We start from the raw sequence: 23174 nt of genomic DNA, 5'->3' as shown, positions 1-23174 counted from the left end.
TTCAGTTTGGTCGTTAAAACAAACTTCTGGTAACACTACGGACTCAATCAGTCTATGTGAGGTCCTCATGTACCGGCCAGTTCAACCTACCTACCTACCTACGAATAGCTATCTACACTATGAAAATGTATGTAAGTGTGTGTAGTGTATAAAGTGAGAGAAAAAAATGATCCAACAGTTCACACTTTATTGGGCCGAAATCGAAAACGAAACCTAATATGAATACTTAAGTCTGGCTAAGGTTGTTCTGTTGGGGGTTCTTTTCTTTTCTCTTACTTTTGCTCGTAATATTTCAAATTATACATATATTTGTCTCGTTTTTTTTTTTGATAATCGTTATAAACGCTTTGTGTGAGAAAAATTATGTAAATAAATGTGCTTATGTATAGTAAATATACTACATACAAAGTAAGAATTTGGTTGAATTTTTTTTCCATTCACAAAACATATTTTAGGACTATAAAGTTTGGATACAAATTTCGATAATTGGGGCTCTCTTACAAAATTATTATGTTGTTGTAGTAGAACTTATTTTTGAGTGTAACAAAATATCAATTTGGTATAATGCGCATGTATAATGATAATAATATGTAATATGTACTAAGAAAATTTGTCACAAAAGCAATAACGATGAAATTGCGATAGCAATATGTATTACATGCACGTATATTATTTTCTTCTTGTTGTTCGAAAGATGTTGCAAGCAATAGTGATTCATATATATATATATATATATATATATATATATATATATATTGTATTTGTATGATATAAGAAAAAAGTTGAAATCCTTTTAGCCAATTCGTGCATAATCGACCAATGGCTGCTGTCGCAAAAATTTTTTTTTTTTTTAAATTGATGGTTGAGCTCCAAAAATGGAACACTAAAACTTTTCAAATGATACAGACATCTTTTTTATGACTAAAAACTTATCGAGCTAACTTCAATCATTTTAAAGCAAAAAAAAAAAAATATTATTAAAATGATAAAAACAAATGTATGCCCCTTGTTGTAAAGCTAACAATTTCAAGTATTCAATAATAAAATTTGACAAAAAAAAATCGACCCTTGTTAAATAGTTCAACCGGACTGTATAAAACCCTCTAAGTACCACTTAGAAACTTCTTTGACTAATTATATCTAAGTTTATACATTGCTGGTACTTACATAGCCGCCAGAGTACGTACCATGGGCCTCTGCCGGCGTGGTTACTGGTGATGTTGTGGATGCTGGTGAAGTTGTCGCTGTTGTTGGTTATAGCGCGCTGTGTTGGTACTGTTGGTGGTTGTTGCGCTCTGGTCCGAGGTGATCGAGTGAACCTGGTGGCAATAAACTTCGTGTTGACCTTTACGATCTGGATGACTTGGTGCTAATTTTGGCGTCGTTGTATTACGCTGCAGCGTACTGCTGGCCCTGGAGGCAGAGGTGGTGTTGGACGCTTTTCCAAAGGTGGTGGTGTACTTCGTAAACGTAGAGAAAGGGGTTTATCTTCGGATACCAAGGGTTTTTCATCCACAATTAGTTTAGTGCCCGTCCGAATCCGAATTGGAATCACTAGAACTTTGCTCACTAGGTGTGACTGTGAAACGCCAACCTACTTCAACTGGATATTCTTTACGTTGAGCTTGTGTCAACACGACACTACCGTTGTAAGGTTTATTACCACCCAAAATAGACGAGTAGAAACGAGGTTTGTCGGAATGAACAATGTCGGTACTTTGCGCTATCGACTCTTTCCTAGTTTCTGGGCATTTCCCTGTTTGTTCTTTTGGTACTTGGGTTAAGGAATCGGCCGGCGATTCCTCGTTGCAGTCTTTTGGTTCTTCAACAATACTCTCTTGAATATGTGCACAGCACGGCGAGGGTGTTTTGCGATGAGTTGAATATAGTTGGGGACGTGCAGTTGATGTAAGCAATAGTGCTAATGAAGCAGTATCTGAGCTTAACGCCTTTGCTGTTGAAGTTGTGTCACTAGATGTTATACGATCCTTTTGTATAATCGCAGGGCCGCCAAAGTTTTGGCTGAAGCAAATCACAAATCTTCTCGGTATAACGCCTTAAAGGACTAGTTTTACGATAAACCTTTTTGGTTTTATAAAAATTTCCGATTAACTGCGCAAAAAAAAGGCCAATGCTTGCTTTTTTTCCCGGCCGGAAACTCGTGGCTATCTTTTTCTTTCTTTTTCTAAATTTTTCCACTCCTTCTTGGTGTTTCTACGGCCGGAAACTCGTGGCAAATTTTTCGCTAGTGATAGCAGATCTTTTCTTTCTTCTTTTCGATACTTTTGCATCGCAACTTTTGGTTCCCATCACTAGTCACTAGGTGTGTTCGCACGAAAACGCTACCAAGTGGACCGTAACCGTAGACCATAACAGCAGACCGTAACATATTCTATGTGTGTCCACAATTCATCGGAACTGATTCAGCTATATGTTATACCCTATGGCCATCAGATGGTTGCGTCTCCGCTTTCGGTACACCCTGTGCTGTAGCTGTAGTTATTTAACCACTGCCGCTAGATGGGTCTCCTAAGCATTATCTAAGCGAGGATAGGCGTTTTTTTTTCACGCGCAAACGTAAACGTATACGCGTGTAAAAAAAAAAACGGTTATTATAAAATTACGAAGAAATATCCTTATTTACTTTCAAACGAGCACTTAATTAAATCTCTCTTTAAAATCCATATGTTTTGGACAATTTTAATTAACAAATTGTGATACTTGATACGAGAGATATTAATATACCTCTACCGATGGTTTTGGTCGTGTTTTAGCAATCGTCCCCGGTAATAAAGTATCACAATTTGTTAATTAAAATTGTCCAAAACATATGGATTTTAAAGAGAGATTTAATTAAGTGCTCGTTTGAAAGGAAATAAGGATATTTCTTCGTAATTTTATAATAGCCGTTTTTTTTTACACGCGTATACGTTTACGTTTGCGCGTGAAAAAAACGCGTTTTTGTCTCGCTTACAATAATTCGAATACTTTTTCGCCTTTGGACTATTGATAACAGGACAAAACGCGTCTTTTCATATCTCTTTCCACATTTTTGGACGGGTTATTGCAGTCGACCTCCGTTTCAAACTGTTTTTCGCGGAAAACGTTTGAACGGGTAGAAAAACTTAGCACCCGTGTTTGTATTATTAATGCTGAATAACTACGCGTCCTCAGATACCCCAATTCAAGACTTTTGTATAATTTTCTGTAGGACCCATATAGGTGCACTACATTTTCTCATACTAAATTCGTTCAAAAAAATTTACCATCACAGCAACTCTTTTCTGATATTCCGCTCCTTTTTTTGTTTCCCTGACCGAAGTGTCAAACGGCAATTTTAACGGCAAATTACATCAGGAACATATGTCATCGCTAAGCTTAGATGGACAAATACCATACACATTATGGACAGGTCGCAGTCCTGTGGTTACTTTCCTTGATGACCAAGGAAATTGTTAACAGGCAAGCGGGGTAGACCAAGGAAGTTATTTAACATGGTTACAACAAACGAAGAAGCGGATTGGGTTGATTTTAATTTTGCTGGTTTAGCAGAAGACAATGAGTTGTTGACTGTAAAAAAAGCAATTTCTGGGAACGATGCATACGAATGGAAGAAAGCAATACGAAAAGAATTTGATGCACTGAAAAAGAACGAAGCTTGGGAAATTATTGATCGACCTAAAGCAAAGAAGACTGCAAAATGTAAGTGGGTTTTACGTACAAAATTTAAAGCTGATGGGTCAATTGAATGAAGCTCGATTAGTTGCAAAAGGTTTTACCCTAAAACCAGGTATAGATTATAACGAAACGTTTTCCCCTGTAGCTAGAATAGGTTTGATTCGAATGTTAAGGGCACTGGCAGTGGAATTGGGACTACATGTACACCAATTGGATTTTGTTTGCGCATATTTAAACGGGGAAATCGGAGAAGAAATTTTCATGGAAATACCAGAGAATTTAAATGAAATCCTTGACCAAAAAGAGAAGATTGAGTACTCGGGAAATAAGGTTTGTAAAATTAAAATGGCATTGTATGGACTCAAACAATCAGGAAGACAATGGTAAAAGAAGTTGAACGAAAAACTTAAAGAACTTAGCTTGAGCCCAATGAAAAAAGATCCTTGTGTTTATATTAGGAAAACAATATTATTATCTTAACAATCTACGTAGACGATCTTATATTGGCGTCAGATAATTTGTATGAATTAGATAAATTAAAATTCGAACTTGCCAAATCATTTGAAATGAAAGATCTGGGAATTTTAGACTACTGTTTAGGAATTGAATTTAAAGGGCCTATTACCATAGTACAGGTTTACAAGTATGATATGTATGAGAGGGAAGCAATTCCTTTCTCTTTCTAACACATTGCAGTTTGACACTTCGGTCAGTGTCAAACTATTGTGGAACTCAGTGAAACCTGCGTGGAACATGCGTTTGACACTGAACGAAGTGTCAAAATTACCGGGGTTGCTGTCGTTGGAAGCGACGCAGGGAAACAAAAAAAGGAGCGGAATATCAGATATGGGTTGCTGTGATGGTAAATTTTTTGAACGAATTTAGTATGAAAATGTAGTGCACCTATATGTGCCCTACAGAAAATTATACAAAAGTCTTGAATTGGTATATCTGAGGACGCGTAGTTATTCCAGTATTAAGAATACAAACACGGGTGCTAAGTTTTTCTACCCGTTCAAAAGTTCTCCGAGAAAAACTGTTTGAAACCGAGGTTGACTGCATTAACCCGTCCAAAAATGTGGAAAGAGAAATGAAAAGACGCGTTTTGTTCTCTTATCAATAGTCCAAAGGCGAAAAAGTATTCGAATTATTGGAAGCGAGGCAAAAACGCGTCTATTAATATCTCCCCCCCCCCCCCCCCCCACGGTTTTGGTCGTGTTTTAGCAATCGTCCCCGGTAATAAAGTATCACAATTTGTTAATTAAAATTGTCCAAAACATATGGATTTTAAAGAGGGATGTAATTAAGTGCTCGTTCGAAAGTAAATAAGGGCATTTATTTGTAATTTTACGATAAAAGTTTTACGCATTTTTCGTTAGCAGCTACTACACTTTTCTTGGACCTAAGAAGTACAACAGTGCCAAATAGCATCCACAAAAAAAACGAACAAGCATTTTATCAGGTGAGCGTGGCTGTGTACATTGTACAGGTTTACAAGTATGATATGTATGAGAGGGAAACAATTTCTTTCCCTTTCTAACACACGGCAGTTTGACACTTCGGTCAGTGTCAAACTAGCGTGGAACCCAGTGGAACCTGCGTGGAACATGAGTTTTGACACTGAACGAAGTGTCAAAATTTCCGGGGTTGCTTCGTCGAAAGCGACACAGGGAAGCACAAAAGGGATCGGAATATCAGATATGGGTTGCTGTGATGGTAAATTTCTTTTAACGAATTTAGTAGGAAATTTTAAGTGCACCCATGTGGGTCCTTCAGAAAATTATAAAAAAGTCTTCAATTGGGGTATCTGAGGACGCGTAGTTATTTCAGTATTAAGAATACAAACACGGGAGTTAAGTTTTTCTACCCGTTCAAAAGTTCTCCGCGAAAAACAGTTTGAAACCGAGGTCGACTGCAATAACCCGTCCAAAAAAGCGGAAAGAAAAATGAATAGACGCGTTTTGTCCTGTTGTCAATAGTCCGAAGATAAAAAGTATTCGAATTATTAGAAGCGAGGCAAAAACGCGTCTATTAATACCTCCCCCGACGGTTTTGGTCGTGTTTTAGCAATCGTCCCCGTAAAAAAGTATCACAATTTGTTAATTAAAATTGTCCAAAATATATGGTTATTAAAGAGAGATGTAATTAAGTGCTCGTTTGAAAGTAAATAAGTATATTTCTTTGTAATATAAGAAAAAAAAATTTTAAGCAGTTTTCGATAGCAGCTACTAAACTTTGTTTGGTCCTAAGAAGTACAACAGTGACAAATAGCATCCACAAAAAAAACGAACAAGAACAAGCATTTTATCAGGTGAGCGTGGCTGTGTATGTGCGTGCTGCTACATATCCTACTTGTAGACCTGTACTATGCCTATTACGATATACAACTCAACTTAGTTGGGTTGTAATTAAAACAACTCAACTTTCAGACAACTCAACTCCTGTTTGGTATTACGAATTACAACTTATTTCAGTTGAAGTTGAAATGGTGCTGCCAAGCTAAGAAAGTGATGATTTGACAGATAAATGAACAGCTGATCAATTTGTGGCAAAAATTTAAGCATTTTCAAATGTGATTTTTTTTATTAATATTATATGAAATCTATTTTATAATGGCGAAAATGTTTGTGATTGACATGTCGCGAATACGGAAAACATTCGCGTGATCATTCCAATCCCTTGGAACTACCAAGCACCAAGTAAGAAAATGTTTAAGTGACAAATAATGAGCTTCATATGAAGTTATTTTGCAGATTTGAAAGGAAGCATTTTACTCAGTACTAAACAAAATTAAGGACTATTTCCGCATACGCCTTCGTATTTTAAAATTATGCGCCACACTCCGATTCCTTGCTGACGGCAGCTATCAAATATGCTGTGGAAATGATTTTGGTGTTGGACTGGTATTAAATATTATTGAGGAGCGTATTTGTGCGAAGTAGATTAAAACCCAAACAGAAAAAACTGTATTTTACTCAAATAGGATTCCCAGGAGTAGTGATTAGTATCAATGGGACTCGCATAATTTCACCTATTTTGGCTGCATCCGAACTGCGACCAGCCTCGTACAACTATGGAATGTGGCTACATAAAGTCAAAAAGATATTCAATGTAATTCGTTTAAACATTGTTTTTTCTAGAAATGTGTACAAAATTGTTAATTATTGTTTGATTAAAAAAGGTTTAACTACGGGCTTTAAATTTTTTGTTTTTTTGTAACGTTTTATAAGCCCGTGCACCATATAACTCTTATCAAAGGTGGTATCAAAAGACGGGTTTCCACCTACGTTTTTAGGATTCGAAAGCGGAAATTAAAAATTTTATTTCTTTCGAAAGATATTTACAAAGACCCACAAAATGGCCCGAGAGGGTCAGAAATATGAGGCCAACTTCAACTGAAAATATCTCCGGACAGAGATAAACAGACCAATTCTAAATATTCTCGCGGAATTTTGTTCTCGCGGATTTTTTTATTCCCGCGGAAAAATTCCTCCAATTCTGTTCTCCTAGGGAGAACAATAATTGGGGAATAGGAATTTCGAATTTTCGAAGTCAGCTGTTTTGTCAATTGAAATTTCGTTGCACATTTCTTATTTTGTTTAAAAAATTGAAAAGTTTAATTATTGTTGCAAATTTGTTGGAAATTAAGAAATAAAATATAAACATTGCACAGTATTTATTGCATTTCATGTGGTATTCACTGAAATGAGTAATGAATTGGTGCCACAGCAACATCAACAGCGGAACATAAGAAGAAGACGGCCGCACACAAATCTGCCGGAGATGCCTGCTTTCATTCAGCAAAGCAATTTTCTGGCGGCCAAGTTGAGTTGAATTCGTCCTTCATCATATGCCAAAATCTATTTAAGCCTTATTAAAAAATCCTTGCGCAATTTCTGGATGGCTGCATCAAATTTGTATACCAAGAGCTCTACCATTGCTTATGATATACTTTTCAACTTAAAATAAAGAATATTGTGGTTGTAGTTGTTGTTGTATTAGAAGTGAGAATATTGTGGTAGAATATAAATACATCTTTTAGCACAAATTTGTACAAATAAGTGTTCTTTCTTAAAATAACCAATTTCCTTTAACTATTTTGATGCATTCCCTTTAATTTAACAAGTGAAAAAACTCCTATGAAATGGCAGAGAAATCTCCCTCCCCTCACATTCATAATACCTACTTTTCTCCCATAACCGGTTTCCGCTTTTTTGAACATTGTTCAGAATAGGAGGAAAGGGAGAAGTGAAAAAACTCACAAGGAATTTTTATTTAGAATACGAGGAATGGGAGAAGGGAGAAAACTCGCACGGAATTTTCGTTTAGAATTGGGCTGAAAATGTTTCTTTTCCTTCTAATCCTTCGGATTATTGTTCTCGAGATTAATACGCGTCCTTTGACACCTCTCTCGATATTTTTGGACGCGTATTAGCAGTGTCATGCTGTCGTAAAGAATTACAATTTTTGATTTCGGATTCTTTAATCGGAGGTCGAAACGTGTCTTTTGATACCAACTTCGAAAATTTTTGTTAAAAATTAGGTGGTGAACCGTCTTCTAAAACGTAACATTTTTTCAAAACAACTGCAAAATTGTATGAGACAACTGCTAGTAAGCAGTTGTTAGATTTTGACGTCTTTGACAACTACACCAACACAAGGTTGTAAACGGCAATGCCACAAAAAGTTGTAAGACTAGACAACTCAACCGAAATTTTTTTTGACAGGTTGAGTTGTAATCTGTATACCAAAGTGCGAAATTTCAACCCAACCAGAGTTGTTGTAAACGGTAATAGGGGCATAAATGTAATTTTAAGCGAAGCCAGATTTTAATGACGCAAACTAAATATATTACAAGATATATTGAATCATTTTAGCATGAATGACTGCAAGGCCGTTAGTACTCCAATGAATATAGATGAAAATCTTTCGAAGAATATGTGTCCAAAAAGTGATCAAGAGGAGGAAGAAGTTGAAAAATTACCTTATCAAAATCTAATCGGATGTCTAATGTACTTACTCTGCAAAAATTGTTGGATTACGTGTTCCATTTTCTTCATGTTGGAGTACTCTAACAATACTCCTTTGCAATGCGTTTGCGGACCACCATCAGCCGATCATTGCTCGGTTTTTAACGACCGTGATCACGACACGATGACGTTTGAACAGAGTTGCGAAAAGTAAAATATTGCATGCAAATAACTGATAATAAAATTTTACTATGGCAACTCTGATAAAATGCAACCGCGCACTGGTTGTATGTATACATACTCACCCCTATTCTGCACTTCAGATACGTTCCCGTTCTACGCTCCGCTTTAAACGAAGTTGGGTATTCTGCATTACGACAGAATCGTAACGAGAAGAGGAAGAGCAAATGATTTTTCGAAATCAGCTGTTTGTACGGAATGTATGAACATCGGAACAAAATAAATTAAAGACAATTTGTAAAAAACCTTGATAAACGTTTATATTTTATTATCCACGCCATTTTGTACAAAAAAAAGTAATAGGATATATTGCCGCAGTGTTATATTTTTTTTGAGTGAAGTGCTTTCATAATTGTGTGTTTTTGTCGTTCTTTTGGCGAATTCCCTGCCGTGGCCACCAAGTTTTGTTACAACGGATTTCTGCACGAATATAGTTAACATTTTCTGAATTTTATGGATGCTAATTTCATTGCACTGGCGTAGAATACTTTATAAAAATTTATTTATTCTTTCCACAAGAATTGTTTACGTTTTCACTTCATCTTCCTCTACACCGGCAGCTTGCTTTGGCATATAACTGGACCCAACGAACAGACCCAAATTATAGCTGTCTATTATAATGGAATCAATAGCCGCGACATTATTTGTGGAGTTGGAAAGCAACGCATACGAAAACGGCCAGGCGATAATGGAAAGACAAATATTGCGAGATTTGTGTAATCTATTTGAGATGAATGACGAATTGTAAGAAATTGAACTTAAAAGTGGTAAAGTTTAACGACTTATTTTCTTATTTAGGTTCAAAAAAAACTTTCGACTTAATAAGGATGCTTTCAAGTATGTGTTAGATACTTTTGCGGGGCAAATTCGTCCAAGGACTTCGGCATCGACATCTGCCTTTAATATTGTAGTAGCTGCTTTGAGATTTTTTGCAGAAGGCAGTTACCAGCATAGAATATGGGCGGATTATATTGTAGGAATGGGAGAGTCAAAGTCACTGTCTACGTTTCTGGATGTAATATAACCAAATTTATGCCCTCAGTGGATAAAATTTGGACAAAGTGAGAGGAGAAAATACAAGCGAAGAAAGAATTTTATGCGAAGGATGGCTTCCCAGGAGTCATCATGTCTCGCTGTGTTACCATTAAATTAGCCAACGTCTCATACTGCACTTGTGTTGGAAACTTATAAAAACAACCACCATCAAGCCTTTTGCGTTTCTCAACAAGCTTTACTTACATTTTTGTTAAAATTCTGTTATAAATTAATAAAAAAAAATAAAAATAAAATATTTTTCCGCCAACAAATTTGCAACGTAGAAAAACGGAACTACGATCGAAATGCAGAATACATAAAATCGAACGATTCGAAGTTGGATCGAAACAGATTGGAGCACAGAATACCAAAGTTGCCAAATCGAAAAAATTCAATCCAAGTCGAAATGCAGAATAGGGGTGATCAACTTTCATTGGATAACGGTTGGTTGTACAGGTATAAAGGAATCGAGATAGATATATACTTCCATATATCAAAATCATCAGTATCGAAAACAAATTTGATTGAGCCATGTCCGTCCGTCCGTTCGTCCGTCCGTCTGTCCGTTAACACGACAACTTGAGTAAATTTTTAGGTATCTTGATGAAATTTGGTATGAAGGTTCCTGGCCACTCATCTCAGATCGCTATTTAAAATGAACGATATCGGACTATCGCCCACTTTTTCGATATCGAAAAACCGAAAAAGTGCGATAATTCATTACCAAAGAGGGATAAAGCGATGAAACTTGGTAGGTGAGTTGAACTTATGACGCAGAATAGAAAATTAGTAAAATTTTGGACAATGGGTGTGGCACCGCCCACTTTTAAAAGAAGGTAATTTAAAGGTTTTGCAAGCTGTAATTTGGCAGTCGTTGAAGATATCATGATGAAATTTGGCAGGAACGTTACTCCTTTTACTATATGTATGCTTAATAAAAATTAGCAAAATCAGAGAACGACCACGCCCACTTAAAAAAAAAAAAAATTTTTTTTAAGTCAAATTTTAACAAAAAATGTAATATATTTACAGTATATAAGTAAATTATGTCAACATTCGACTCCAGTAATGATATGGTGCAATAAAATACAAAAATAAAAGAAAATTTCAAAATGGGCGTGGCTCCGCCCTTTTCATTTATTTGTCTAGGATACTTTTAATGCCATAAGTCGAACAAAAATTTACCACTCCTTGTGAAATTTGGTAGGGGCTTAGATTCTAGGACGATAACTGTTTTCTGTGAAAAAGGGCGAAATCGGTTGAAGCCACGCCCAGTTTTTATACACAGTCGACCGTCTGTCCTTCCGCTCGGCCGTTAACACGATAACTTGAGCAAAAATCGATATATCTTTACTAAACTTATAATTCTATACCAAATACGAAAGAAGGGATGAAACATGGTAATTGGATTGGTTTATTGACGCAAAATATAACTTTAGAAAAAAAATTTGTAAAATGGGTGTGACTCCTACCATATGAAGTAGAAGAAAATGAAAAAGTTCTGCATGCGAATTCAAAAGACCTTGGAATCTTGGCAGGAATACTCTTCGTGGTATTACATATATAAATAAATTAGCGGTACCTGACAGATGATGTTCTGGGTCACCCTGGTCCACATTTTGGTCACTATCTCGAAAACGACTTCACATATACAACTGCCACCACTCCACACTTTTAAAATACTCATTAACACTTTTCGTTTGATACCCATATTGTACAAACGCATTCTAGAGTCACCCCTGGTCCACCTTTATGGCGATATCTCGAAAAGGCGTCCACCTGTAGAGCCAAGGCCCACTCACTTTTAATATACTCATTAACACTTTTCATTTGATACCCATATCGTACAAACAAATTCTAGAGTCACCCCTGGTCCACCTTTATGGCGATATCTCGAAAAGGCACCACCTATAGAACTAAGGCCCACGCCCTTTTAATATACTCCTTAACACCTTTCATTTAATACCCATATCGTACAAACAAATTCTAGAGTCAGCCCTGGTCCACCTTTATGGCGATATCTCTAAATGGCGTCCACCCATTGAACTATGGCCTACTCCCTCTTAAAATACTCTTTAATACCTTCCATTTGATACACATGTCATACAATCACATTCCAGGGCTACCCTAGGTTCAATTTCCTACATGGTGATTTTCCCTTATTTTGTCCCCATAGCTCTCAGCTGAGTATGTAATGTTCGGTAGCACCCGAACTTAGCCTTCCTTACTTGAATTTATTTAAAATTTTTGTAACTGACTATATATTTCAATTATCAGAGTTTAGATTAAAATTTCCGCGCCTACGCCTGCAGTGCTGCCAACGGAAAAATCATTTACAGTTTTGTGTACGTTGGTCAACCCAATAACACACAAATGATATTGATAATTCTGTATTTTTATCTACTCGATTCCTTATTTGGGCGTCTTCGCCAAAAACTTTATAAATTTTACATCTACATATGTATGTATATATCAAACAAATTAAAAAAAAAACTAGACCTCAATTTATATTCATTTAAAATATACTTTATTTTATTATTTCACAAGCGCCTCTCTCTCTGTTTGGTACACGTTTCCACATGTACTCAATTTTAAAAGAACAAAATAAGGACACCAACAATCAGGGCTGTCATGGAATCCAATTATTGTCGGAATCGGATTTAAAACGACAAAATAATTACTTTGGTGTCATGAAATCCAATGTTATCGGTTTAATGTTCGAATTGGAATTAATGTCGGTTTTAGGTGTCACAGAATCCGATAATATCGATTTTGCTATCGGAAACAATCCAATCAGTTAAATGCTGTTGGATTTCATTTTTTCCTAGTTGTATTTCTCTTGCAGTTGAGTATTTTCTAATAATGTAAGTAAATAAAGGTTTGTTTTATAAAAATAAAAGTAAATTTACATATATTTTCATACATAATAGGGGAAAACATAAAAATTCAATGCAAAACAGTATTTTGACTGAATTTGTGGAGAAACATCCAGATATTGCGAAGGGCTTCACGAAGCACATCATCTAAAATCGTTGACACCATGCTCCTACCTACACTCATGCTAGAATCCCTGCCAACTGATCCTTGTTGGGATCATTCAGCTAAAAATCGTAACGTAGCTGCTAGTTGCAGCCGTGGCAGAACTTTCGACCCAGTTAAGCGTCCTTCAATGGTGTCCAATACCATTCGGATAGCCTCTTTGTTTATGCGATAGTATGCAATGTAACTGCAAATGCACTATAAATATTTAGAAACTCACTATAAGAAATATTTTTAATTACGCTGTCTCTGGCAACTTAAATGGATTGCTGCGATCTCGCAAAATTTTCCTTTTGACCCTCTCGCAACTTCTTCCAATAATATAAATGCTACAACTGCTGATGCCATTTTGATATCAATGAATTAGTTTATTTCTGATTAAATGCACAAAACTACTATTTTATAAAATTTTGCCAAAAGAATTACCATCAAAATTGCCGGTGCATCGCAAAACAGCTGATTCGAACATCGCTTTTATTTACATTCGAAAAGAGCAAAACCAATACGGTTTTATGACACCAATTTAAATCAATATTGGTTTGTAATTCCGCCAAAACCGACTTGGATTCCATGACAGCCCTGAATGATTCATAAAAATAATCTATAATATTCAGAGCGAAACACAGCTTGTATTAAAAAGAAGATTAACAAAAGAAACACTAAGTTTTCGAGTTTATTAATTTTAACAAATCATACCAATATACTTTAAACAGCATAAGGCGACTATAATTATTTTCACGCCTAACCTAATTTAAATACTATTTTATGTTTAATTTTACTCAAATAATTTATAAAAAAAAATATAATAATGAGATGCTATTTTTTTCGAAAGTAGATAAAATTCATTAAAATTAATTATTAATGTGCATATTTAGCTACTTTAATACAAAATTACATCATTTTATTTAATCTTCAATTAAAATTGTTTCGCTACAATTTTTATCCGTCCTTTGATTTGAAGCAATCGGATCATCTTTTAGGAAGTTACCAGCAGTGCTATTTGATGATGATGCAGGCGCGGTAGATGTACTACTTCCTTGTGCTTTGAAACGCCCAATCAAAATTTTCTCGGACTAAAAAAATTAAATATGAATATTTTTACTAGAAGCGCTTCTTGCTGGAGTTACACTCCAGGAGTAAATCGGAGAATGTATTTTTGTGATATCATCATGGCATTTAGATAAGTGAATTAAACCGATTCAGACTAAAAAACAAAAGGGGTGTGTGCTATCAGGAAGTTTAACCGTAGCTTTCATTGAACCGATAATTATAGAAATATATAAATTGTATAAAACCGCTTGCAGTGTTCTCTGCGTTCACCTAACAAAAGCTACGGAAGAGAGTCGGTTTAACCATAATTTAACATCTTTTCTGGAGACCCAAGATTTGTTGTTGCTTTGTTGTTGTTGTTGTAGCAGTGCTTCTCCCTATCCAATAGGTGCGACCAATCACAAATTGTCATCAATGTCCTCTAACGGAAGTTCAAGGAAACTTGCTGTTTCAACAGGGGTGGACCGTAGTGTGAGGGGTGTTAGTGGCGTTGGTTCCACATTACAATTGAAAAGATGGTTGGTGTCATGTGAGGATACATTGCAAGCAGGACATACATTTTGTATGTCGGGGTTGATTCTGGAGAGGTAAGAGTTTAACCTATTACAGTACCCAGATCGAAGTTGAGCTAGAGTGGCGCGCGTTTCCCTAGGGAGAGTGCGTTCCTCTTCTGCTAGTTCTGAGTATTTTTCTTTAAGTACTGGATTCGCTGGACAATTCATGGCATAGAGGTCCGACGCCTGTTGGGGATATACATAACTGAGCACCTGCTTCTGCTTTTTTGCTTCATACGGCTGTGTTCTCAGGTGCCGTATTGCCTCAAATTGCTTACGGAGATGACCCCTTAAGCCGCCGGGAGGTGTAGCCTGTTGGGATGCCCAGGTTTCTGGGTATTCAACAGAACCTGTTTGGTTAGCATTTCATTTCTCTCCCTAATGGGGAGTATTCTCGCCTCATTATGTAGATGGTGTTCTGGGTACATAAGAAGACAGCCCGTAGTGATTATGAGAGCAGTATTTTGGCGTGCCTGTATTTCATTCCAGTGAGTAACCTTTAGGCTTGGCGACCATATCGGGGACGCGTAGCATGCAATCGGACGGTCAATTGCTTTATAAGTAGTAATGAGCATTTCTTTGTGTTTACCCCAAGTGCTACCGGCAAGAGATTTAAGGATTTTATTATGGCTCTGGATTTTCGGTACAATTGCGGTTGTATGCTATCCAAAATTAAGATCCGGATCGAACGTCACATCCAAGATTTTGGGGTGTAAGACAGTCGATAGCGGGATGCCATCGACGTGGATGTTCAATACAGTCGACATTTGGCGCGTCCAGTTGCAAATAAGGTCGCCGATGATTTGGTCGGTGACAATAGCTGTGTTTTTTTTACATCTATCTACGTTTACGCTTAAACTTTATGTGGACTGCTAAGCGTGAAACTATATCTGCTCTTCTAAAATTGCTGTGCATAAAATTGGTACTCCCAAATTTCAATACGCATTGTACTCAGATGCAACTGAAATATGTGTCTATGTTTCACCTTTACAAATGGTGTGTGCCCACTATTCATCCCAACCATTTAGCTATATGTTATACACTATGACCACTAGAGGTTTGTGTCTGCGCTTTTCGGTACAACATTTTTTGTAGCTAGTTGCCGCTAGATGGGTCTCCTAAGCATTATCTAAGCTAGGATAAGCGTTTTTCTACGCGCAATCGTAAACGTATACGTATGTAAAAAAACCCGGCTAATGTCAGGTTTCGCGAGGCGAAAAAACTGGAGAGATCAGGAAGATAGCTGTTTGTTTTGTTACAAAGCTCATCGATCTGTTGGCCTGGACCTGTGGCCATTATTTGGCAGCCATCGGCGTAGGAAGCGATAGTAAGTCCTTCTGGAGGTGAAGGTAGCTTTGATATGTGGAAATTAAACAGAAGTGGGGATAGGACACCACCCTGTGGGCACCCCTTGTTTAATTCTTCTTGGTTTGGATGTTATGTTATTGAATTGCACCGATGCTTGCCGACCAGACAGATGTTGTTGTAGCAGTGCTTCGCCCCACCTAATAGCCGCGACCGATCACAGATTGTCATCAATATCCTCTAACGGGAGTCTAAGGAAACTTGCTGTTTCAACATGGGTGGACCATAAGGAAAGGGGTGTTAGAGGCGTTGGTTCCACATTACAATTAAAGAGATGGTTGGTGTCATGTGGGGACACATTGCAAGCGGGGCATACATTTTGTATGTCGGGGTTGATTCTGGATAGGTAAGAGTTTAACCTGTTACAGTATCCAGAACGAAGTTGAGCCAGAGTGACACGCGTTTCCCTCGGGAGTATGCGTTCCTCTTCCGCGAGTTTTGGATACTTTTATTTGAGTACTGGATTCACCGGGCAATTCCCGGCATAAAGGTCCGACGCCTGAGGTCGCGGAAGATTTAGTCGGTGATAATGCCAGGTTTCGCGAGGCGAAAAAACTGGAGAGATCAGGGAGGTAGCCGTTTATTTTATTGCATAGCTCATCGATCTGTGGGCCTGGACCTGTGGCCATTACTGTGCAGTCATCGGCGTAGGAAACGATTGTGACTCTTTCCGGTGGTGAAGGTAGCTTAGATATGTAGAAATTAAACAAAAGTGGGGATAGGACACCACCCTGTGGCACCCCTTGTTTAATTCTCCTTGGTTTTGATGTTTCGTTTCTAAATTGCACCGATGCCTGCCGACCACCCAGATAATTTGCGGTCCATCTTTTAAGACATGGGGGAAGGGTAGACCCTTCCAGGTCTTGCAATAACGAGCCATGGTTGACCGTATCAAAAGCTTTTGATAGGTCTAGCGCTACGAGTACTGTTCTATGGTGGGGGTTTTGATTTAAACCGCAATTTATCTGGGTGCTAATGGCATTTAGCGCGGAGGTAGTGCTATGGAGATTTCTGAGTGTAACCCTACCAGACAGATAATTGGCGGTTGTGGTTGACCGTATCAAAAGTTTTTGACAGGTCTAACGCAACGAGTACTGTCCTATGGTGGGGGTTTTGATTCAATCCGTAATTTATCTGTGTGCTTATGGCTTTTAGCGCGGTGGTAGTGCTATGTAATTTTCGGAAGCCATGCTGATGATTGGCAAGACGCAAATTTGCATTGAAATAGGGAAGCAGAATGGCTTCAAATGTCTTGGCTTCTGACGATAAGAGAGATATCGGACGATAAAAATCTCCTATGTTAGCTGGTTTCCCAGGTTTAATAGCGAAACCACCTTGGTCATTTTCCATTTTTCGGATATGACGAAGATGGATAGGTACAAGTTGAAGACATGCGCTAGATAATTAAATCCCTCTTTGCTTAGATTTTTAAGCATCGGCATGGCTATGCCGTCTGGGCCTACTGATTTAGATGGTTTAGCATGAACGATGGCATATTCAACCTCTTTGGCGGTGATGGTAATTGGGACGTGCTGTGTTTATGCTTGTGTACGCATCAGTTGGCATTACATATTACCGGCAAAAAGCTCTGGCGCATTTTTTAGCATTCGACAGCACTTTATCGCCAAAGGTGATGGAGATTTTGTCATTGCGCTTAGACGGATTCGATGGGGACTTTACGGTGAACCAATGCTCACCCACACCGACAGACAGGTTAAAATTCTTTAAATGCTCCTCCCATTTCGCCCGCTTGTGTCATCCACAAGCAATCTGTTGCGTTGGTTGCTATCCCTTATTTGGGGGTCGGCGCGTCGTGCTGTCTTATAAGGTCACGTTCTCTCTAAATTTGTGGCCTCCGCCGGAAAATGTGGCCGGATTTCCGGAATTCTTCCGGCGGAAATAAAACGAGCCGAAGCGGATTCGATGACCTTGCGGAAAGCACGCTCCCCTTGAGGGGCGTTAGTCGGGATAGGGAGGGCAGCAAAGCGATTGTCGATATCCCACTTTCCTTTCTTAAAATTGATGAAAGTTCGTTTTTCAGTTGTGATGAAGTCGGCAGATCGCTCGAGCGAAAGGAGTATGGGTAGGTGGTCAGATGACAATGTTACCATCGGTTGCCAGTTGGCGCAGTTTACTAGACCTACGATCACGATGGATAGATCTGGCGAGCTGTGACAGCTTCCTACCATACGAGTGGGGGCGTATCCATTTATTGTGTAGAGCGTCGTTTCCTCTATTTGGTCCACCAACATCTTACCCCTGCTGCCTATAGGTTAGAATGCCATAGATTGTGGTGGGCATTGAAATCGCCTAAGATAATGCGATTATCGCCAGCGAGTAGTGCTCTGATATCAGGGCAGTGTCCACTGGGGCGACAGGTGACAGGAGGCATGTAGATGTTGATAATTTCTAAGTTTACATCGCCTGACCGGACAGATATGCCTTGGCGTTTCAGGACACTGTCCCTGCGGCCGGTGTCGGGATCAAATATACTATATTGCACTGAGTGGTGGCTGATAAACGCCGCCTCCATTTCCGCTCTCGCGATCTTTTCTGTGGACGTTATACCCAGAGCAGGTCTGCGGAGCAGATCTTGCTGTGAGTTTGGTCTGGATCGCTGGAATGCGGATGTTATGTCGCTCCATGAAATCAACTATCTCCGTGATCTTCGCAGTTAACACATCACAGTTTAACTGCAGAATTCTGAGGTGCACCGGGGGAGACGTCGTCACTCTGGGGTAACCACGCCTGCGTTGAGGGAGGCCAGGACACAATAGCATTGGGATATCCGGAGTAGTTGAGTTTGCGGCCTGGCAGCATGGCGTAATGAAACCCGTCGGGGGGTTGCCGTCGCTGAGACCAGAACATCTATGAAAGTGAGGGGGATGAGGGTGGGGGGGAGGGGGTGGTCCGATACAACCATCCCTTGCACGTGACACTGACAAGAGTGTGACCGTCCTAAAAATATTCTTTTCCGTCAAACCCATTTCTCTGGACCGGGGCCATTGGGTTCGATACCTTCTCGGAGCTGCAGGGATCTGCTGGGAGGATGAAAATTTGTGGGAGGGACGCAACAAATTAAATGGGGTTACCCTTAAATGACAGCCCGACAGAAAAATTCCGAGTCGCTCCGGTACATAGAAACGGCTGCCTTGGGAAGCGTCCAGGCTTTGTTAAACTCAACTCGTATCAGAGCACAACATCCAGCGCTTTCTTAGCTCTTAATGTAAAAATTAACACGATCGCTTCCTATCTAGAAGTATTCCAAGACACCCAGCCTTCAATTAAAGAGCGCTATATCTAAGATTCAAGCAGTTGTGTAGCGCAACCCTTTCAGGTTGCCAGCGCAATATATAGCTTCTCTGAAACCAATTGTCAACCTCACCTATCCGTGGAGAATTATGTTACATTAACAACTGAGGATCTGGCGACCCCGAACTCCTTATAGATCTCGAGGGTGGGAGGGCGGTATGGCCTAGAAGGTCGTATGTGGTCATAGCAATTCGATCCCGAGATGGTCGGGCTTGGTACCGGAACGTACCGGATCTGTATCCGGCAAAAGACCATCAACATCGATAACACTCCCCAAGACCTTCGGGGAGTGTCCTTATCGCTACAATAAAAACAAAAAAATACCTATAGGATTCAAGGAGTTATATGGCTTCTCCAACTCAATTTTCAGCCTGCCACGGCGAATGCTGTTTCTTTAGCAGGCAAGGATTCCGCTACCCCAAGGTCCTCATAGAACAAGGCAGTCGGTTCTATGTACCGGAGCGACTCGGGATTTTTCCCGACCAAGGACTGTCATTTCAGTGTGACCCCATTTAATTTGTTTCGTCCCTCCCACAAATTGTCATCCTCCCAGCAGCTCCTTGCAGCAGGACTGCTACATATTCTCTTAGTCCGGGAAGGTATTGAACCCAATCCGGGTCCGTCTCCTGACCCCGGTCTTGAGAAATGGTTTTGCTGCATTTGCCAGAAAAGAATCTTTTTAGGACGGTCATACTCTGTTCAGTGTGTCTCGTGCAAGGGATGGTTGCATCGGACAGGTTGTTCTGGGCTTGATCCCAAAACCCGACGTCCAAGTAACTTTTATAAATCTTTTGTGGCTCCTTGCTGCTCACGCCCAAGGGCGTCCCGTAGTCTACGCCTAAGCACCCCCCCCCCCCCCCCCCCCCCCTAACTTCCAGCAGCCTCTCTGCTCAGCAAGCCACAACAAGTACCCGCTGCTGCTCGCGCCCCACGGCGCCAACAACTCAAACAGCTGATACCACTCATAACTACTACCTTCGTAGTAGAGCTGGTAGCATTGCTGAGCATCAGCCCCTGCCCCCGTCTTCTTCTCCCCCCTCTTTTCTGGCAGCAATCGTGCAGGTCAGGGAAACAGACTCTTAGTCCCTACCTCCGTTTGCACCGTCTTCCAGCACAAAATATATAGGTTTGCGACATACGCTCAATGCAGCTGCTGCCTTGGGTGGTGCCACTTTCCTAGATGTTCTGGTATCCGCGACGGCAACCCCTCGACGGGTTCCATCGCGCCATGTTGCCAGGTGGCAAACCCAAATCATCCGGGTACCCCAATGCTTGACCAAGGGCGCCCAGTCCCAAGGCCACAACAGCAATTGCGTCCTGGCCTTCCACAACCTAGGCGTAGTCACCCGTCACTTACCCCTAGATTGGCGGCGTCACCCCTCATGCACTTCAGAATTCTGCAGTTAAACTGTAATGGACTAACTGGGAAGATTATGGAGATAGTCGATTTCATGAAGCGGCACAACATCCGCATTGCTGCGATTCAAGAGACTAAACTCATAGCAAGATCTGCATTGCAGACCTGCTCTGGGTATAATGTCCACAGGAAAGACCGCGAGAGCAGAAATGGAGGCGGCCTCGCGTTTATTATACACCACTCTGTGCAATATTATATATTTGATCCTGGCATCGACCGCAGGGACAATGTCTTAGAACGTCAAGGCCTATCTGTCCGGTCAGGCGATGCAAATCTAGAAATCATCAACATCTACATCCCTCCTGTCACCTGTTGCCCCAGTGGATACCGCCCTAATATCGAGGCCTTACTCACTGGCAACAATCGCATTATCTTAGGCGATTTCAATGCCCATCACGACCTATGGCATTCAAACTTGCGGGCGGACAGTAGGGGTGAGATGTTGGCGTATCAAATAGAAGAAACGACGTTCTGCACAATAAACGGAGATGCCCCCACACGTATGGTAGGAAGCTGTCATAGCTCGCCAGATATCTCAATCGTGAGCGCAGAACTCGTAAACTGCGTCAACTGGCAGCCGATGGTAACATTGGCATCCGACCACCTGCCCATACTTGTTTCGTTCGAGCGTACCGCCGACTACATCGTCACCGAAAAACGCACTTTCATAAACTTCAAAAAAGGAAAGTGGGAAGAATATAAATCTGCAACAGACAGCAGCTTTGCTGCCCTCCCTATCCCGACTGATGCCCGCCAAGGGGAGCGTGCCTTCCGTAAGGTCATTGATTCCGCCTCGGCACATTTCATTCCCGCCGGGAGAATTCCCGAAATTCGGCCCCACTTCCCGGCGGAGGCCGCGAGCTTAGCGAGGGAACGCGACCTTATAAGACAGCTTGATCCAGGCGACCCCCAAATAAGGGATATAAACCAACGCATCAGATTGCTTGTGGACGAACACAAACGGGCGAAATGGGAAGAGCACCTAAGAGGTTGTAACCTCTCTACCGGTGTAGGTAAACTTTGGTCCACCGTAAATTCCCTATCGAATCCGACTAAGCACAAAGACAAAGTTTCCATCGCCTTTGGCGACAAAGTGCTGTCGGACGCGAAAAAACGCGCGAGCGCTTTCTGCCGACAATATATAATGCATCCTACGGTCGACAAAGATAGACGGAGAGTCACTAGACGCGCACATAAACACAAATTCAGCGCGTCACCAATCACCATCACCTAAAGAGGTTGAGGACGCCATTGGTCGTGCTAAACCATCCAAAGCAGTGGGCCCAGACGGCATAGCCATGGCGATGCTTAAAAACCTAGGGAAAGAGGGGTTCAAATATTTAGCACATGTCTTCAATCTGTCTCTTTCCACCTTTGTCATACCTGAGAAATGGAAAATGGCCTATCGCCAGTGGCAAAGACGCTTGAAGCCATTCTGCTCCCTTATTTCCAAGCAAATTTGCAGCTAGCCCCTCATCAGCATGGCTTCAGAAAACTCCATAGCACTACCACCGCGCTGAATGTCATTAGCACCCAGATAAATTGCGGTTTAAATCAAAACCCGCACCATAGAACAGTACTCGTAGCGCTAGACCTATCAAAAGCTTTTGATACGGTTCAACCATGCCTCGTTACTGCAGGACCTGGAAGGGTTTACCCTTCCCCCATGTCTTAAAAGGTGGACCGCAAATTATCTGGGTGGTCGGCAGGCATCGGTGCAATTTAGAAACGAAACATCAAAACCAAGGAGAATTAAAGAGGGGGTGCCACAGGGTGGTGTCCTATCCCCACTTTTGTTTAATTTCTACATATCTAGGCTACCTTCACCACCGGAAGGAGTCACAATCGTTTCCTACGCCGATGACTGCACAATAATGGCCACAGGCCCAGGCCCGAAGATCGATGCGCTATGCAATAAAATAAACAGCTACCTCCCTGATCTCTCCAGTTTTTTCGCCTCGCGAAACCTGGCATTATCAAAGACTAAATCTTCCGCGACCTTATTTACAACATGGACGCCCCAAATGTCGACCATTTTGAACATCCACGTCGATGGCACTACGCTTCCGACTGTCCGACACCCCAAAATCTTGGGTGTGACGTTTGATCAGGATCAACATTTTGGTGAGCACACAGCCGCAATTGTTCCGAGAATTCAGAGCCGTAACAAAATCCTCAAATCCCTCGCTGGCAGTACTTGGGGAAAAGATAAAGAAACGCTCATGACTACATACAAAGCAATTAGCCAGCCGATTACGTGCTACGCGTCACCCATATGGTGGCCAAGCCTAAAAATCACCCACTGGAAGAAACTACAGGCCTGCCAAAATACTGCTCTCAGAATCGCCACGGGCTGTCTTCTTATGTCCCCAGAACACCATCTTCATAATGAGGCGAGAATACTCCCCATAAGGGAGAGAAATGAGATGTTGACCAAACAGTTCCTGTTGAATACCCAGAAACCTGGGCATCCCAACAGACATCTGATTGATGAACCAGCTTCGCCTAGGGGCT

General features: G+C 40.4%; 1 protein-coding gene and 1 long non-coding RNA gene across 8 annotated transcripts in view; one reads left to right on the top strand and one right to left on the bottom strand.

Annotated features, from left to right (window-relative positions):
* Positions 1-9027: 9027 nt before the first annotated feature.
* LOC137246527 (uncharacterized) lies at positions 9028-10177 on the top strand. Its single transcript, XR_010951535.1, has 2 exons — positions 9028-9632; positions 9687-10177. It is a non-coding gene; the product is annotated as an uncharacterized lncRNA (long non-coding RNA).
* Positions 10178-12423: 2246 nt separating this feature from the next.
* Positions 12424-23174, bottom strand: part of ocm (over compensating males) — a 158999-nt gene continuing 148248 nt past the window's right edge. For all 7 annotated transcript variants that reach the window (XM_067772736.1, XM_067772733.1, XM_067772735.1 and 4 more), the window contains exon 9: positions 12424-14035. In XM_067772736.1, the coding sequence (XP_067628837.1) occupies positions 13868-14035 (168 nt within the window). In that variant the 3' untranslated portion in view covers positions 12424-13867. The remainder of the gene's footprint in view (positions 14036-23174) is intronic.

This window comes from Eurosta solidaginis, chromosome 3 (assembly GCF_040869045.1).
Source record: "Eurosta solidaginis isolate ZX-2024a chromosome 3, ASM4086904v1, whole genome shotgun sequence".
NCBI classification, from domain to species: domain Eukaryota; kingdom Metazoa; phylum Arthropoda; class Insecta; order Diptera; family Tephritidae; genus Eurosta; species Eurosta solidaginis.
Note: the sequence above shows the minus strand (reverse complement) of the source record. Positions and strands in the feature narration are given on the sequence as shown.